General features: G+C 49.9%; 1 protein-coding gene and 1 long non-coding RNA gene across 15 annotated transcripts in view; one reads left to right on the top strand and one right to left on the bottom strand.

Annotated features, from left to right (window-relative positions):
- The window catches only part of DNM2 (dynamin 2), an 88,081-nt gene that overhangs the window by 53,783 nt on the left and 15,815 nt on the right, over positions 1-18,483 (bottom strand). For all 14 annotated transcript variants that reach the window (XM_037505793.2, XM_037505795.2, XM_037505798.2 and 11 more), the window contains exon 2: positions 5,128-5,201. In XM_037505793.2, the coding sequence (XP_037361690.1) occupies positions 5,128-5,201 (74 nt within the window). The remainder of the gene's footprint in view (positions 1-5,127; positions 5,202-18,483) is intronic.
- LOC129145481 (uncharacterized) lies at positions 4,082-6,236 on the top strand. The gene is made up of 3 exons (XR_008551102.1): positions 4,082-4,107; positions 4,401-4,504; positions 5,805-6,236. It is a non-coding gene; the product is annotated as an uncharacterized LOC129145481 (long non-coding RNA).

Here is an 18,483-nt window from a genome sequence, read left to right as displayed (position 1 = left end):
CTCCCCTGTGGCGCAGCGGTTGGGCGCTGGGTTGCGAAGCTGCCCGCGGCCTCTGCGGCGCCGGTTCAATCCCCGGCTGCTCCCCGGCCACCGGAGGAGGGTCCCACATGGCGCGCAGACCTCTCCTGCCGCTCGCTGCTCCCCTCAGCAGTGTGCTTCGGTCCTTCTGCCTGCTCTGCTCCCTGCTCTTACTCTGGTGAATTCTCTCACCCTCCTGCGCTTCTGACTGTACCCAGTGCATGTACAAACAAACAAACAAATAAATAAATAAAAATACATGCCTCTTAAAAAAAAAAAAAAAAGAAATGTATCTATGGTCTTTGTCCTGTTTCTGGCAGAGAGTCCCTAAAACCCTTGGAATGTCCTATATCAAAAGAGCATAAAGGAATCTTGATATTCATAACAAGCCCCTTTCACCCACACCCAGACATGTGACTTTAGGAGTCACTTATGGTGACTTATGGTCACTTATGGTGACTTTAGGACACACCTAAGGATGGGACTGATGCCTGGGGAGACCAGACCTTCCCCCAACCTTCGGTGGCGATGATTAAATCAACACCACCACGTGTTTAATGAAACCTCCAGAAAAACCCAAAAGGACAAGGTGCAGAAAGCTTCCCCATTAACATGGAGAGCTTATAGGGAGCGCTGTAGAGGATGGAAGCAACTCGCCTTCTCCCCACGCCTCACCCCACAAATTGTTTCCATCTATCTGTTCCTCAGTCATAACCCTTTATAACAAACTGATGATCTGGTGAGTAAAATGTTTTCTTAGTTATATGAGCCTCTCGAGCAAATTAACCCAACCTGAGGGGGAAGGGGGGAAACGCTGATCTGTTGCTGGTGGTCAGCGGCACAGGTGACAACTAAGGCTTACATCCCGGACCTGAAGTAGGGAAGTACTGTGCAATTGATCCCTTCACCTGCAGGCTCTGACACTAACTCCAGGTAGAAAGCACCAGAACCAAATTGATTGTAGAACACCAGGTCAGCGTTTGCTGAGAACTGGAGAACTTCTTGGTGGCATGGGGGCGGGGGAGGGATACACACACATTGGAAGCAGCAGGCCTAGATTGGCATCCTGATGAGTCCCCAGCTTGGTTTCCTTAGGGAGAAACAAGGCCCAGCCCGGACTGCTATGGAGTCTATCAGCTTAATAGAAAGGGCTCTGCCCAGATGGGCTCCCAGGGAAAGTGCTGCACCAACAGTCACTGACCTCCCTGACCACCTTCCACAGGAGGCATGGAGCACAGGCCATCCTCGGAGCATGCCCAGGCATCAGGCCCTGTGTTGGACACTGGGAAATGTGGCCGACAAAGCAGATCAGTGTGTGTGTCCTTGTGGCACTGACTTTTGGGGTGGGGAGACCATTAAGAAAAAGACAGAATGTGACAGAATGATTCATGTAACACAGGCTACAGAGGAACTAAGGTGGCAGTCACAGCGATGGGGTGGGGGTTCAACCAGGAATGGTTGTTCCAGCAGGGAGCACAGCCAGGGCAAAAGGCTCAGAGACACAAGGCTGGGCTTAAAGATGAGGAGGACCATCATGAGCTGGGGACCAGGAGGAGGTGAAGTCCCATGGTTGACAAGGCCTGTTGGAACCACCAACCTTCGAGAAGGAGACCGAGAGGCTAGTCAGCCCCTCTTTGGGTCCTGTGAACAAGGCCAGGCCAGGAGAGGAAGATCAACAAGGAAGTCCAGCCATGCACATTCCACACAGGAACAGCCCCCAGCACCCCAAGTATATGAGCATGAGGGTGGTGCCTAAGAAGAAGCAGGGTAACCATGAGCCATCACACTTCCTGATGGCCACGGTCATAGGTAATTTTTAAACTAAGCCAATTAAAAGTGTTGGCTCATGAGACCAGCCCAGACTAAGGAGAAGCAGGGTGCCACTGGGTATCACAGGAGTCAGAAAGCCCAGACTGAGGGTGGGGCCACATCATGAGACTTCAGACCCCACACTGAAGGCACATGGTTGCCACCACTTTACTCCCACTTTACATATGAGGGGCCCAAAGCACAGGGAGGGTCACTTGCTTGAGGAACTGGCCCTAAAGGAGTGGCAGCCTGGCTGTGGAGTCCTGCCCCCAAGAGTCAGCTGGACAATAAAGTTCAATCTCTAGGAGCAATGCAGCCTCTAGAGCCTGCAAAACACCAAGTTCTAATCTGCACTCAGCCCCTTCTCTCCTGTCAGTGGGTTAACACCTTCCTCAGCCTGGTACTCTGCAAGGTCGTGGCCCCCCCGAGGCCCAGTTGGGATTAGCACTGACTCCCACCTCCAGGTTCCTCTAGACTTCCCTTGATCCCAAGCATTGTCCTGGGCCAGGCCTCCAGCACAAGGCAGCCAGCGGGCTGAGCCAGTCTCTCCCCACCCCATGTGTTCCCATTGCCTGAATCGCTTACCACGCCTGTGTACCCGCCCCTGCACCCCCTCACCTCATAGCTTTGCACATGTGCTCCCCTACTGAGAATGTTCACCTTTGGCACCCAGCAAACAACATCCAATGCCTGATAGACTCTCACCAAGCCACCTGTTTTTCCTTCTCAGCCCCACTGTAGCGACCCTGTATCTGCCACCTCCACAACTGAGCTTCAGGGAGGCTACAACCCTCTGGAGTGCTCGGACTGTCACCTAGTCAGACATCTACCTGGGGTGATGGGGGCTGGGAATGCCGGCTCGGGGGCGGAAGAAAGAGTGCAAGATGGGACATAGCCGACATCACATCCATGTGGGACCACTCTCCCGACTCCCACAGGATCTATGTCTCCATCTCCATGGCTGCCCCCTGTCCCCACCCGTTCCCGAGCATCTGCTCCTGCTTCTACCCAGTCCTCCTACCCCTACGCTGGACCCTAAGGTCACACTCTAAGAGGGAGTTCAGGCTGGGCTTTAAAGACAACCTTCCCATGTACAAGTGGCTTCAGTGCCAAAAGCTCAGTTCCCTCCTTGGTAAATAGGGATGACAGGAATGAAGATTTCAGTATTACCTGAGCCAGGGCCTAGACAGATGCGCACCCTCAGAGTTTCTGCCCTTGGACCTCCCTCCAGGCCACCACTGTCATGTACTTCTTCCCTCCTCCCCACCCCCAGAGGAATTTCAGTTCTTCCAAAGGGCCCTCTGGGCATCTCCTCCTCACAGCCTTCATATCACCACCTTTCTGGAGTTTCCTTCCCTGATACACCATCAAACTCAGCTCAAACATCACATCCTCAGAGAAGTCCTATGTCGGCCCCAACCCCTAATCCCACATGCTCCCATCTGATGAGTGTCTGGCCTCAAGTGGGACTTTGTTGTCTCCCTCCTGGTCTCCCCACCACTGCCCCCCCACACATACCCAGAACTAATGGGAGCATGGAGAATAGTAGCCCTGGTCCCATTCGCTGTCACACGCAGCCCTGCAGGATACAATAAGTGCTCCATAGACCACTGTTGGGTGTCGGCCCCTGTGGAGGTGATGGGGGAGCCCTGACACCATGACACAGCCATGACCAGCCAGTTTGGGAAGTCAGATGACATGTTCTCCCAGCGAGCCATTCCCTAACAGGCCAGTAATAAGCACAAAACCACAGCTGTTTGTAAAGCACCACTCAGCAAGGGCCTCGTTTGTGCCAGGCACTGGCGTGAGGGCTGTCTGTGTACTGAATAACATGGTTTTCATGGCAAGACAACCGACAAAGGATGTACTAGAATTATCTCTATTATTCCTATCCAGACAGGAAACAGGGCCTGAGCAGCAGTCCTCCCCAGGGGCCAGAGAGCCAGTAAAGCTGTGAATTCGAACCCAGGCAGTGTGGCTCCCAACTCCCACCCACCAGGGCAGAGTTCGTGGAGTGGCATCAGCATCACTTGGGAACTCATTAAGAATATAGGTTCTCACTCCCGCCACACCAGCCTGCTCAAGGGGAAGGAGAAACCTACAGGGCCAAGCTCTACCATGCTAACATCTGACCACCAGCTCTACAGGTGCCCATCCTGGTACAGCTGATCAGACATCTGAACACAGCCCATTGGCTGGCCCATAGCCTTTGATGTGTCAGAGCTCACAAAGTGAGTACTGGGCCAATCTGCTGCTCACTCACTGGAGTCAACTCCCCCGGTAGGCCCCCTGGGGTTGGGCAGAGCCAGAAGATAAAAGGACTAGAAGGCAAGATTAGGGCTGAAAGTTCTGTCTGAGGCCTAACCTCAGATGCCAGATGAGGAAGAGGGTTAACCTAGCTAAAGCCGTACTCTCCTTATCAGTAAAATGGGAGTGTGTGTCTGCTGTCCAGACAGAGTCCAGGTCAATGTGGAAGCAGGATGGAGACCCCTCTGCGCTCTAGAGAGGAGAGAGGCCCTGCCACCAATGGCTTCTCTTTCCCCTTGGAGATTCTGACCCCCGATACTTTCCAGGTTCAAGTGGATTTCAAGTTGGGAGACAGGCCCATGTCATGTCAGAGCGTGTAGAAGAACAGAAGGAAACCAAGGCCACTGAGGGAAGGACAGAAGATGTACATGTGGGCCATTCTTTTTTTTTTTTTTTTTTTTTAATGTGGGCCATTCTATATGCAATGGGCTGGGTCTCCCAAAAATCAATGTCAAGATTAAAAAAGAAATAGTGGGGATGCTGCTCTAATGAGAAAAAAAGAGAGATGACAAGAGAGCATCAAGTGGGACCGATCAGAGCAGCTATAAAATTCACTGGGGAAGATAGATAGCTAGGGGACGACTGGCAATCTAAGTATCGACTGGGCACTAGATGACATGAAGGAATGATGACTTTATTAGGTGTGGCTCTATGACTGTAGGAGAGTGTCCTTAATGCAAAGAGAGGTGCACCAGAGCACTGCAGGTTGACGTGTCCTGTCTGCTACTGCTTTTGAAAGCACTCAGCAAACTTGTTATCTACAACAAAGCAGGCAAATATGGCACCTGGTGGCCTAGTCACAGTTGAGGACACTCAGGATGGGTGTGTGGGTGTTCACTGAACTGTTCTTCAACTTCCCCACACACAGAGAAACGTGAATTCAAACCCCACTGACAGCCCAGGACCCCTAACTCCACCACTTGCCCCCTTGCCCTGCTGGCCACCATGTCCATGGTCATGTCCTGCTGCAACTGCCAGCTGCCCCCAGCATACCTGTTTTTGAGAAGATGAGTTGCAGAATGAGAGGCCGCCGGGTAACGATTCCTGAACCGCGGGGAAGGAAGTCCCTGTGGGAGGGGAAAGGGACAGAAATTACTCACACAATCAGGAAGTGTGACCACACAGAGTGGAGCAATCCCCTCTTGTAATTTGGGCGACCTCAACAAAGACACCAACCCCAGTCAGAATGCTCTGGCTTTGGAGGAGCCTCGTAGCACAGGGGGTATGGGCTGATTGAAGGTTGGTGACAGACCCATTTCCCTCTGATGGCCTTTGCTCCAGCTGCAGCACGCCCAAAGGACCATTTCCTTGACAAACAGTTGGACAATCTCCCTTGTGCCCAACCTACATACAGGTTTTAAATTACTACAATACCATATGTATGATATAAAGACTAAACAGAAGGAATGTAGTCGATGTCTTTCATGTCCAGAAAAGACAAATCAACAGAGGAGGGAAGCAGATCAGCGGTTGCCAAAGGGTGGGAAAATGAGAGGAAGGGGCATTCCAGGCTGGGGAAAAATGTTCAAGAATTGGCTGTGGTGATGCTTACTAACATTTACTGTTGTTACTAAAAATCACATTTGAAACTGGTACATTTCCTAGTATATAAGGCACTTCTGAATAAACCATTTAATAAAAAAGATACATATTTTATTATGTTCCTCCAGGATGCAGTGGCTAAGGACCATGACCTCCCCTTCCCCAAGCACCAAGTGTAGCCTTGGCCCTGACTCTCCTGGAACCCCAAGCCACCTGGATGACAGACAGGAACCTGAGAACTGGGGACAGGTGAAGACATCAGACACCTGGCGTCTCAAAATCACGGTCATCCACCCTCCCACACAGAAATCACCAACAGCTCTGGTGACAGCTTGGGCCCCTTCACCAGTATCTCCCATTCCACCTCTCAGATGGAGTGTCGATACTGAATACAGGACTGGCATGAATGGGATCCCCAGCATCCTGTCTGCGTGTGACTGAAGTTGGTGCCTTTTCACTGCTGCATGGATGGCCAGTCTGTTCGACCACCAACTAGTGGAAGGGGCACTTTGGGTCTTTCCAGTTCCCATGAGGGGCCATCACAAATAAAGCTGCTATGAACACACTCACACTTGCGTTTTGTAGACATAAGCCCTGGTTTCTCTGAGTCAAAGGGTAGACTTGAATTTGGACAGGCAAAACAAGTTTCAGAATCAGAGTGGTTGGTTCACTCTGGAGGAAATGACCGAAGGGGGCACAAGGGAATTTCTGGTATCATGATAACATCCTCTATCTTGATCTGTCAGTAGTTGTGCGGGAACTTGCAGTTATTTTAAAAATCCTGCGACTGGGGCAATTTACTGTATCTGAGTTAAATCTCAGTAAGGTCACAGGTAGAAACAAGTCCAGGAAGGTGCATTGGTGAAGATTGGGATACAGAGGTCCAGAGTACCACTCTGTGAAACTGGTCCACAGAAACCATCACAATCTTGTCAGTTTCTCAGTAGGAAGAAGAGCTCACATCTATAGAACTTTAAAGTGCACTAAGACGACAAAATAAATTACAGCCTATCTGTGCCACTCTGCAGCCCCAGAAAGCAAAAATAGAGCTTTTAATTTCCTCACATGCAACTTCCTTCTGAGTGTGCTAAGTGAAGGGAAAGTGTCTGTTTTGTGACTAAAGAAAATTTAACAAGTAACAAAATAGAGCCCAGGGAGGCCGGGACCTGTTGGGAGGGAAAATCATTGCATGTTCTGGAACACTTTTGAATTCTGCATCATTCACATGAATTACTGTAAAAAATTATTTTTAAGAGTAGCTAACAGTTGTCAAATGTGGTGCATGCCAGCAAGGAGCTGAGAATTTTCTGTGGATTTGAGCCATATAACCATGACAAGATCCAAGGAGATAGATCTGTGAACTCCATTTAAAGCATGCAGCTAGGCCAAGGGGTTGGGTGCCTGCCATCCCAGAGTGGTGGGAGTGTGGTCTGAAGTCTATGGGGCCTTAGCCCCTTACCACCAGGTCACTTAGTCTCTGGGTCTTCACGTCGCACACAAGCTACAGTGTCTCTCCAGTCAGAGCCAGGACATCGGCCACTGGTGCTGAATGTGCTGTCCTGTGACTACTCTGGGACTGTGGGGGAGGGGCCAGGCACTGTGAACACAGTGGTGACACCACAGACAAGGAACAATGAGAGCCTCAATACAACACAAGAGCCACTATGATGTCCAAACGAGCCCCAAAAACTTCAGGCATAAGGCAGGGAAGGTGACTTTCAGGTCTGGGCACTTGGTGATGAGCAGACAGGACAAATGGGGGTGGGGCCTAGCCCAGGCAGAGGAGGTAGAGACCCTCAGGGAGAAGCCTAGGGGAACGAGCTGGGCAAATACACGGGACCTCGTCAGATTGAGTTCTAGAAGCTCCCGGACTTCAAGTTGGAAGGTCTATGACAGCCACCCTCAACCTGGACAGTCCCCCCAAATTCTCTGAGAGACTCAGGGAGGATGGGCCTGTCCTGCTGGGCCCTAAGGTACACAAAAGCTTTCTGAGACACAGTAGCAAGAGCGCACTCTGGACCCTTCCCAGTCTGGGTGGTGGAAGGAAACCAACTCCCAAGCAGCAACTCCTGTAACACAATCATTTGGAGGTGACTTTCAAGTCTGATCAATCTGCTTCCTCCTCTCCCACTCCACTCAAGTTCCATGGGTCACCAGTTCCTCCAGGAGATTGAAAGTACCCCCCCACCAACTTCTTCTCTCTGCTACGAGGGCTGCTGGGCGCCCTGGCTACCCCATGTGCTGTGTGACCTCGGCTGGCTTCCCTGCCTCTGTGGTCTGGGTTTCCAGGTCAGTAAGATAGGGTAAGTCCACCTACCTCCGAGGGCAGCTGGCAGACACAACAAACAACCCACAACTCTGACTCAAATGACTTCTCCCTAGAGACTTCTCCTACCCTCACCAGAGGTCCAACCCCCAGTCCCTCCACTATTTCCCATAACTACTAACATTCTGTATGTCACTTATCTGCTACTTGTCTCCCTGTCACCCCATGTCAACTCCCCAGGGAACGACTTGGGGTCTATTCTGTTCCCTGACAAGATAGGAAGTGCTCAGTAACTGCTAACCCTGATCATTTCCACACCTGGCTTCTAATCCACAGGCTTCAGCCTGGTCCTCAGCTCCTGATCCATCCTCCTCCTGAGTCATCTGTGGTTGTCTTTCTAAAACAAAGACCTGTATCTCCAAGTCTCTTTTCTGCATAGGCCATGTGACCAATCCCATCTTTAATGGGTTCCTCTACTTGCCCATCCCCGAATCCCATGCTGTACCTTCATCCTCTAGGGATCTTTCCTGTATTTCTGGCCTCCAAGCCTCTGTAGGAGTTGTTCCCTCTACCAGGAAACCCTGCCCCACAAGCCCTGCCCACGTACCTCAGGCAGATAGAGTATATCACCCTGCTCCCTCCTAAAGGCACCCTTTCCCACTCCTACCAATATGACCTCCACTGGAGGTCAAGTTCTGTGACAGACTGGGACTTCTTCAACCTTGGCCTGCTCACCACTGGATCTCCAGCAACTAAAACAGTACGTGGTATATAGCAGGTGCTCATTAAATGCCTGTTAAATGGACAGGAGGAACAAGGATTCTCTGTAGTCAAAAACCTGTTCTGGCCCCACAAGCTATGTGGCCCTGAGCAGGTCTCTGCCCTTTTGGGCACTGGCATGGCCATCTATGGGATGGGAGGACACCACCTGTCTACTCTGAGGGACCCAGCTGACTTCATGATCTGATATGTCACTGCACCCCCTTGGAACCTCAGTTTCCAAGCTCTAAAATGGGCCATCTCTCCTTAGAAGATGATGAGGGCTCTAGGGCAGGCGGTAGCAGACAGGAAGGGAAGGGCCTGGCAGGAGGTGGATCAGAAGCCCAGGCTATTTGTTTATTGTCATTTGACAGAGTACATGCCCCACCAGGAACCTTTTGATTTCCAGACTCCAAAAGGGCAAGGATATCTATCTGCAGAAACAATGGAGACTGAAACCCCAGGTTGGTGGTGGGTAGGAAGGCAGAGGCCTCTCAGAGGAGAGAAAACCAAAGAGATAAAACCAGCAGAAGATGAATCAGCTGGAAGTTTGACCACAGCCTAGGCCATCCCTCACCTGAGCAGCCTGGTGGCAGATATTACAGCAGGTACCCTGGACTGGGATCCCTTCTTCATGCCAAATCCTCACACATGGGGTAGCGGGCAGACCTCAGCACAATGCCAAGCACAAGAAGAGCCCCTTGTGGGGCAGGATCCCCATCTTCCGGGCCCTTGCGGTACCTGTTTTACTCTCTCAGGCTCTGACTAGAGCCTGCACAGGGAACACCGGCCACCTGCCTTGCCCTGTTCTAACCGGATCTTGAGCAACAGTTCAGCAAGCCCCCTTGCAAAGCCAAAGGAAAAATGCCAGAGCCAGTATCCCCATTTCACACATGGGTAAGGCTCAAAGTTTTATGGCTTGCTCAGACTACTCAGCAAGGAAGGAGCAGAGACTGGATGGGAACATGAGTGGGACATCACTGAAGAAGACCCAGTCACCTCCACCCACCCAGGTCTCCAGAGCCTCAGCGTTCAGCATTTCATACCTCATGGTCCCTGCTTCATCTGCACCCAGTAAGACACTGTCCAACAGTGACCACTGGTCACTTGGAGCTGGCCAGTACTTAGTGACCCCAAACAAGTGCCACTGAGTCTTTGAGGTCACCTAGGGTCATACACCTAGGGTCGTTATCCCCTGACTTAGGTTGCAGAGCTGGGGCTCCCCCACTTCTCACCCCCAAATCTACCTGGCATCAAGTGCTGCTGGCTCCACTTCCAAATGGAGCCTGAATCATCTCATCTCTCATTCCATATCAAAGGTCATTGGCGGGGCCTCCCTAGTGGCGCAAGGGTTAAGCGTCAGCACTGTGAAGCTATCCACAGCCACTGCATGAGTTCTATCCCCTGGGAGGTGACCTACATGGCGCAGCAGAGCTCTTCTGTCTCGCCCGCTGCTCCCCTCAGCAGTATATTTCAGTCAATCCACCTGTTCTATTCCCGCTCTGTCTCTGGTGAATCCTCTCACACCCACACCTCTGGCCTGTACCCCACTTCTTGTATGCATAAGTAAATAAATCTTCCTCCTCGGTGGCGCAGCGGGTTGAGCGCAGCACTGTGAAGCTGTCTGCAGCCTTTGCAGTGCCAGTTTGATTCCCGGCTGGCTAGGGAGATTCCCACATGGTGTGCCACACCTCTCCTGTCACGCCCGCTGCTCCCCTCAGCAGTGTATTTTGGTCGTCTGCCTGTTCTGCTCCCCGCTCTGTCTCCGGTGAATCCTTTCACCCTCCTGCGCCTCTGGCCTGTACCCCATCTCTTGTATAAAAATAAATCTCACCAAAAAAATTTTAACTAAAAAAAAAAAGGTCACTGGCCAGATCCATCAGTACTTGCTTGGGCCAGGGTAGATGCTGCCTTGCAGACTGCCCATCCTCACCCCTCTCTGCTCACCCCAGAGTGGTCACAGGCCACCTGTGGACACTCAATCAGAGTCTGTTCCCCTCTGTCTAGAGACCTCCCACTTCACTCACTACCCATGTCCTCCTGTGGTCACAAATCCCTGTTCTGCCCATCCCCTCCCCCCTCACTGCTACTGAGTCTCTGTCTCTCTCTCCCCCCCCCACCCCCTCGCTTGGCTCCTGGCACAGTGTCCTCTTCCACATTCCCCAAACATAACAGGCAGAGGCTCTGCCTCAGGGCCTTTGTTGCTCTGTGCGCACAGAACCCTCTCCCTGAAGCATTTACATGGTGAACTGGCAACTCCCAGCCAAACTGACTTTTTTTTTTTTTTAAGATTTATTTATTTTTTATTTATTTATACAAGCACTGGGTACAGTCAGAAGCGCAAGAGGGTGAGAGAATTCACCAGAGCCAGAGCAGGGAGCAGAGCAGGCAGAAGGACCCAAGTACACTGCTGAGGGGAGCAGCGGGCAGCAGGAGAGGCCTGTGCGCCATGTGGGACCCTCCTCTGGTGGCCGGGGAGCAGCCGGGGATCAAACCAGTGCTGCAGAAGCTGCAGGCAGCTTCGCAACCCAGCGCTCAACCGCTGTGCCACTGGGGAGGCCCCAAACTGACTTTTCCCTACTACTTCATTCCCCCCAAAATGAAGCAGTGGGTCTCCCTGGTGGTGCAAGGGGTTAAAGTTAAAGTCTCAGCGCTATCAAGCTATCCTAGCTATCGCCAGCCACTGCTGCATGAGTTTGATCCCCTACTAGGGAGCTGACACACATGGAGCAGCAGACCTCTCCTGTCTTGCCCGCTGCTCCCCTCAGCAGGGTATTTCAGTGGATCTGCCTGTTCTGCTCCCTACTTTGTCTCTGGTAGATCCTCTCACCTCCTGTACCTCTGGCCCACACTCCAGTTCGTTTGCATAAATCAAAAAAAGCAATGAAGCAGGCCTCCCTAGTGGCACAAGGGGTTAAGCACTGCACTATGAAGCAATCCACAGCCTCTGTAGCACGAGTTCGATCCCCGGCCGGCCAGGGAGCAACCCACATGGCAAAGCAGATCTCTCCTGTCTCGCCCAGTGCACCCCTCAGCAGTGTATTTCAGTCAGTCTGCCTGTTCTGTTCCCCACTCTGACTCTGGTGAGTCTTCTCACCTCTCCCCTACCCCCGCATCTCTGGCCCATTAACAGCTCTTTTTTTTTTAATTATTTTTAATTTTTATTTATTTATGCATACAAGAGCTGGGGTACAGGCCAGAGATGTGGGGAAGTAAGAAGATCCACCAGACACAGAGTGGGGAACAGAACAGGCAGATTTACCGAAATATACTGCTGAGAGGAGCAGTGGGCGAGTCAGGAGAGGTCTGCTGCGCCATGTGGGTTGCTCCCTGGTCGGGGATCAAAATCGTGCTGCAGAGGCTGTGGACGGCTTCATAGGTTGCATCTTAACCCCTTGCACCACCAGGGAGGTCCCTGCTGTATCCACTGCTGGTCTTTGTGGCCCGTGGGCTTACAGCTCTTATATGCATAAATAAACATTTTTTTAAAAAAGCAATGAAGTAGTTCCCCATTATATACCATCCTGCTCAATTCTCAGTTCTACTCATCAATGGCATTTCCAGGTTACTGATTAGTTCACATGGCTGTGGTTTGTCCCCTCCACCCACCCATTCACTTGTTAGAGCTTTAGCCTTACAAAGGTCCCCTGCCTGGCACTTTCTTGGGTCTCTCCCCACCTCCCAACACAGAGCTAGATACAAGGCAGGTGGGACCAAAGTTGCCATTTTACAGACAAGGAAACTGAAGCTCACGGTGTGTGTGGGGGGGAGGGGAGGGGCTGGTGAGCAGGATGGCGCCTCTTTAGTCTTCAATCACTCCAGGGCACCATCCTTCACAAAATTCCCAGCAGATTCCTCCCTCCTCAGGAATCCTGCAGCTTCTAAAGCAAGAGCTGCCCTGGCACTCAGCCACAGTATCACCTGCTCCATGGTCTCATCTGGTAGCCAGGCCAAGTGCAAAAGTAGGAAGTGGCCCAAGGCAACTAGTGGCCTTGACTCTGGACTCTCAGGCTTCAGCTGGAATCTAGGTGCTGCCACTTCCTCCCTGGACAATCAGGAACAATCAGATCACCAATTTGTGCCTCAATTTCCTCATCTGTTAAGTGGGGTGAAAGCCATCTGCCTCGGAGAGTAGTTGGAAGGTTTTACAAAGTTCTTGCCATGGTGCTCAAAATAAAGAAACTGGGGCCTCCTCGGTGGCGCAGCAGGTTGATTGCAGCACTATGAAGCTATCCACTTCCTCTGCGCATGGGTTCGATTCCCGGCCGGCCAGTACCTCTGAATCCTCCCAGCACCTCTGACCTGTACCCCAGTTCTTGTATAAAAATAAATCTTAGAGAAAAAAAAAATCTCATACAATCAAAGTAAAAGTCGATACGAGTCAGATCACGTCCTTCCTCTGAACCAAAGGACCTCCCATGGCCTCCTGAGGCCCTAAGCTTGGTTACCTCCCTGCCCTCAGCCCCTACCTCTACCAGCCCCACTACTGGTCAGGGCACAGCAAGGAGTTCATACCTACTCCTGTCTCAGGGTCTTGCACATGCTACCTGCCTGCCAGGCATGACCAGCTTCTCTGAGCCTTTTACAATCCTGGCTCCCTCTAGTCACTCAGCACTCATCTCAGATGTCCCCCTTTCCTCCTCCCCCAAGTCACCATGTTTTCATTCTCCTGAGTGGATCTGCAAAGATGGTTACCCCCTGTGGTGGGCTTTCCAGTGTGAAACCCATTAACCACCTAAATGTCCATCAGCAGGGAACTGGCTAAATAATCCTTGTACCTGATCCAGGTAAGGATCCAGGCTGTGGTGCTGAAAGCAGAGTGCAAGACAGAACAGATTGTATCCTTTGATTATTTTTTTTTAATGTGTATGCACATTTCCTGTCTGTGTCAGGACAAGTCTGGAGGTGTCACCACATGAACCCACAGGCTATATGTTGGTAAATTTATGCTGGCAGCACTCCACCCTATTCCAATACTCCAGAACCATCTTCCTTACAGCCTTGTTCCTTCAAGCAGAAAAGGGGCAGTAGCACTGGGGGCAAACCCATCTCCCTTGCCCCTCCTTCCCAGAGAGATGGGGAGAGGAACTGCCAAATGGACCCAGTACAGTGTCACACAGAACTAGATGGTCTTAATGCTGTTCCCAAGGTCTCTCTTTCCCAACCCTATCTCCTGTCTCTCAGCAAATCCCTTGAGTGATGCCTGCAGCATACCTGGATGCATCCTCTTCTCCCCACCTCTCCTCAAGCCTGAGTCTGCTAGGTTGTAGTCGCACTTCCCCATCTGTCCCCTGTCCATATGATCTCAGCTAGCAGCCAAGGAAAGACTTTCAAACTGTGAGTTAAATCACTGCACCCATTGAAGTTTAAAAGCCACCAATGGCTCTGGCACAAAATTTTGGAAGCCAAAATTCAGGAGCTGGCACAAAATTTAGTTTCCTCCCTGCAACCCACAATGCCCTGTATCAGCACCCATTACCTCCCTGCCAGTTCCTCCACCAAGGCTGCTCACTACCAGACACCCTCACATCTTTCAACTATGCTTCCTTTGATCACTGGTTCAATGGTGTCCTCTGAGTACTTCCCCAAGGTTAGGCTCACCCCATACTTCCTTCCTGCATCCTAGTCCTAGGCTCTAGATTGTTGGCAGCATGAAGACAAGGATTCTTATCTGCTTTGTTCACTGCTATGTCTGGTACATAGCAGGTGAGTAAATGCCAGCTGAGGAGTGAACAGTTAAGGGTGGCTGGTATCTCCAGGGTCCATATGACACACAGGGGTTGATTGCACTGAGCTCCACATACAGTCCTCAGGGGCCCTCACCAACCTTGTTTCTCAGATGGGGAAACTAAGGACAGAGAGTTTAGATTGCCCAGACCAAAGCCACAAAGCTAATAGCGTCCCTCCCCCCAAGCAATGAGGCACCAACCCAATCCTGCCCCCATCGGCCAGGTACTTTTCCATTCACTACTCCACACATTTGGGTGTAAACAATGGAAGGAGCCCCTGAACTCTGAGGCAGGAGAGCCAGTCTTTGCTCCCCACAGAGACAACATGGCGAGCAGGTGGTGGTGGTGGAGAGCGCAGAGTCTACAGCCAGACAGCTCAGCCACAGCCTCACTTTATCACCTGGATGACGGACTTCACCTTCCCCGGACTTCAGTTTCTCCACCTGTAAGATCAGGATCACAACAGTGCCCACCCTATCACGTTATGGGCAGGACTAAAAGGCACATGAAGCCCAGTGCCCAGCATACACAGGGTCCTACTCCACAGGACAGTTCACAAGGGGACAGCAGGAAAGAGGGATGTTGGGCCTCCCCGGTGGTGCAGCGGTTGAGCGCTGGGTTGCGAAGCTGCCCACAGCCTCTGCAGCGCCGGTTCGATCCCCAGCTGCTACCGGCCACCGGAGGAGGGTCCCATTTGGCATGCAGACCTCTCCTGCTGCTCTGCTCCCTGCTCTGGCTCTGGTGAATTCTCTCACCCTCCCGCGCTTCTGACTGTACCCAGTGCTTGTATAAATGGTAAATAAATAAATAAATAAATAAATAAATAAATAAATAAATCTTTTAAAAAAAAAAAAAAGAAAGAGGGATGTTAACTCTTGGCACCACAGACCCTTCTCCTGGGCATAGCTTTTCTTTCTTTCTTTTTTTTTTTTAAAGATTTATTTATTTATGCATACAAGAGCTGGGGTACAGGCCAGAGATACAGGGGGTAAGTAAGAGGATTCACCAGAAACAGAGTGGGGAACAGAACAGGCAGACTGACTGAAATACACTGCTGAGGGAAGCAGCGAGCGAGACAGGAGAGGTCTGCTGCACCATGTGGGTTGCTCCCTGGCCAGCCGGGGATCGAACTCGTGGTGCAGAGGCTGCGAATTGCTTCACAGTGTGGTGCTTAACCCCCTGCGCCACCAGGGAGGCCCTCCTAGGCACAGTTTTTCTTGGCAGATCTGGCAAGCTGAAAATTTGTTTCTACTCCAGCACAGCAACGTACTGCAGCAATCTGCCCTTGGCATAGCACAGACATAAACCTGTTGACCCACAAGGTGGTCAGGAAGTGGAAAACTAGCAAGCACCTAAAAGATCATGTATGAAAGTGACTGGACTTAGTGGGACCAGGCCATTGAAAGGGATACTACAGAGTCGTAAAGAAAGCACAAGCTAAAGGCAAAACAGGCAAGTCAACAATGATAGTTAGCGACATTAATACCCCACTTTCAATAACAGAACACTAAGCAAAGAACCAGTGAGGAAGTAGAAAACAGGACCACCACCATAAACCGGTAAGACCTAAACAGACATGTATAGAATGCTCTGCCCAACAATGGCAGAACATACATTCTTATCAATAGCACATGGAATGTTCTCCAGCATAGGCCATAAATCATGACTCAACCAATGTAAAAGGACTACAATCATATAAAATATGTCCTCTGACCACAATGGAATGAAGGTAGAAATCAGTAATAGAAGGAAATTTGGGGAAATTCATAAGCATTTATAAATTAAACAATGCACTCCTAAATAACCAATGAACCAAAAAGAATGAGCAAGGGAAATTGGAAAATACTTTGAAATGAATGAAAAAGAAAACACGGCACACCAAAATTTATAATATACAGCTAAAATAGGCCACAGAGGAAAATATAGATGTAAGTACCTGTATATTTAAAAAATAAAGATTATCTTTATGCTATGGATCAGCAGCCTTATGTGTACGTCAATTACGCTTCAATAAAGTCTAGTAAAAATCTATTAAAAAAGAAAGACTTAAAATGAGGAATTAATCTATTTAAGAATCTAAAAGAAGAGCAAACTAAACCCAAAAAGAAAGAAGTCAATTAGAAAGATTAGATAGGAAATAAATAAAATAAAATGATAATAGAAAAATGGAGAAAACTCAATAAAAACAAAGTTAATTCTTTGGAAAAAATTAACAAAATCTTCAACACTCTATCAACATTAACCAAGAGGATAAAAAAGGCAGATTGAAATTATTTAAATCAGAAATGAAAGCAAGGGGACTTCCCTAGTGGCCTAGGGGTTAAGTCTCAGTGCTATCACCTCTATAGCCTAAGTTTGATCCCCTGCCAGGGAGCTGACTCACATATGACACAGCAGACCTCTCTTGTCTCTCCCGCTGCTCCCTTTAGCAGTGTATTTCAGTATATCTGCCTGTTCTGCTTTCCACTGTCTCTGGTGAATCCTCTCAACCCCCCACACCTCTGGTCTACACTCCAGTTCTTCTATGCATAAATAAATAAATCTTAAAAAAAAAAAAAAAAAGAGCTGGGCTGGGGACTGACAATATAAAGGGTAGAGTTTCCTTTCAGGACATGAAAATGCTCTGAAACTAAATAGTGGTGATCCTTGCATAACTCTGTGAATATATTAAAAACCACTTTAAAAGGAATTTTTGGCTTGTGATTTTTCAGTAAAGACGTCATTTAAAAGAAAGAAAGCAGGGCCTCCCTGGTGGAGTAGGGGTTAAGTCTCAGCGCTATCAGACTATCACCACTGTGGCCTGAGTTTGATCCCTGATCTCCTGTCTCACCCACTGCCCCCCTAAGCAGTGTATTTCAGTAGATCAGCCTGTTCTGCTCCCCACTCTGTCGCTGGTGAATCCTCTAACCTCCTGCACCTCTGGCCTATACCCCAGCTCTTCTATGCATACATAAATAAATAAATCTTAAAACAAGAAAAGAAAGGCAAGCACAGGAACAACCCACAAGCCAACAAGAAAACAGGTCTATCAGTCATTTTTCAGAAAAAAAACCACTGTAACCCACACAAATCTTTCCAGCAAGGGTCCGGTCTTTAATGAGAACGGTCCTAATCCCGCTCTCTGAGCCTGTGTCCCCTTGGTGATTCTGATCTTAGCTGATCTTCTACTTCTTTGGTATGTCTAACGTATGCTCCCCTACCTGGCCTAACTTCTAGCAGTGAACAGATCTGTTTGCACACTGCCAAGTTGTAGCCTAGTGGGAGCTTACACAGAAAAGGCTCAGCTATCTTTGGTGGGTGAGTCCTGCTTAGTGACTCTAACACAGGTGGATGAGTCTACATGGACAGAAAGATGGGTTTCTTGAGCATCTAATATATAGCAGGCACGGTGCAAAGGGTGACACACCCAAGAGCAAGGTCCTACCATCAGGGTACTCACCTTCTACTGGGTGGAGATGGACAATAAACCAAATACAAATAGGACAATGACAGGGAGTGACAAGAACTTCCAAGTAAAGGTAGGCAGGACAAGGAGGAGTCACAGGATGGATGATTTAGCAGAGTGGCCAGGAAAAGTTTCTTGAGGAGGAGACATTTGAAAGGAGGCCTGATGGAGGTGATAAATGAGCCACGGGGTTACCTGAGAGAAAAAGCTTTCCAAGCAGAGGAAACAGCACATGCAAAGGCCCTGAGGTGGGACTCTGTGTGATACGTTTAAGGACTGGTGGTGAGGGACCCTGTGGCTGGAATTGATCAAGTAAGAGAAACAAGAGGAGATGAGGGGAGAGAAGCAATAAGGAGATCACGCAGGTACCTTCCAAGGGATAGTGAGGACTTTAACTTTTACACTGAGTGAGTTTTTTATGAAAGGTTGGGAGGAGGAGCAGGTCAGAAGGTCAGAGAGTACAAAAACAAGGAGGAGCAACTACACTAGTCCAGGTGAGCAGTGATCCTGGGTGGAAAAACACAGCATTAAAAACTAAAAACAGGGCCTCCCTGGTGGCCTAGGTGTTAAGTCTCAGTGCCACCACTGCGAAGGGCCAACTAGACCGT

The sequence above is a fragment of the Talpa occidentalis genome, unplaced genomic scaffold (genome assembly GCF_014898055.3).
Source record: "Talpa occidentalis isolate TD23 unplaced genomic scaffold, MPIMG_talOcc4v2.1 talOcc4.12, whole genome shotgun sequence".
Taxonomy (NCBI): Eukaryota; Metazoa; Chordata; class Mammalia; order Eulipotyphla; family Talpidae; genus Talpa; species Talpa occidentalis.
The sequence above is the reverse complement of the archived record's forward strand: the minus strand, read 5'-3'. Positions and strand labels throughout refer to the sequence as shown.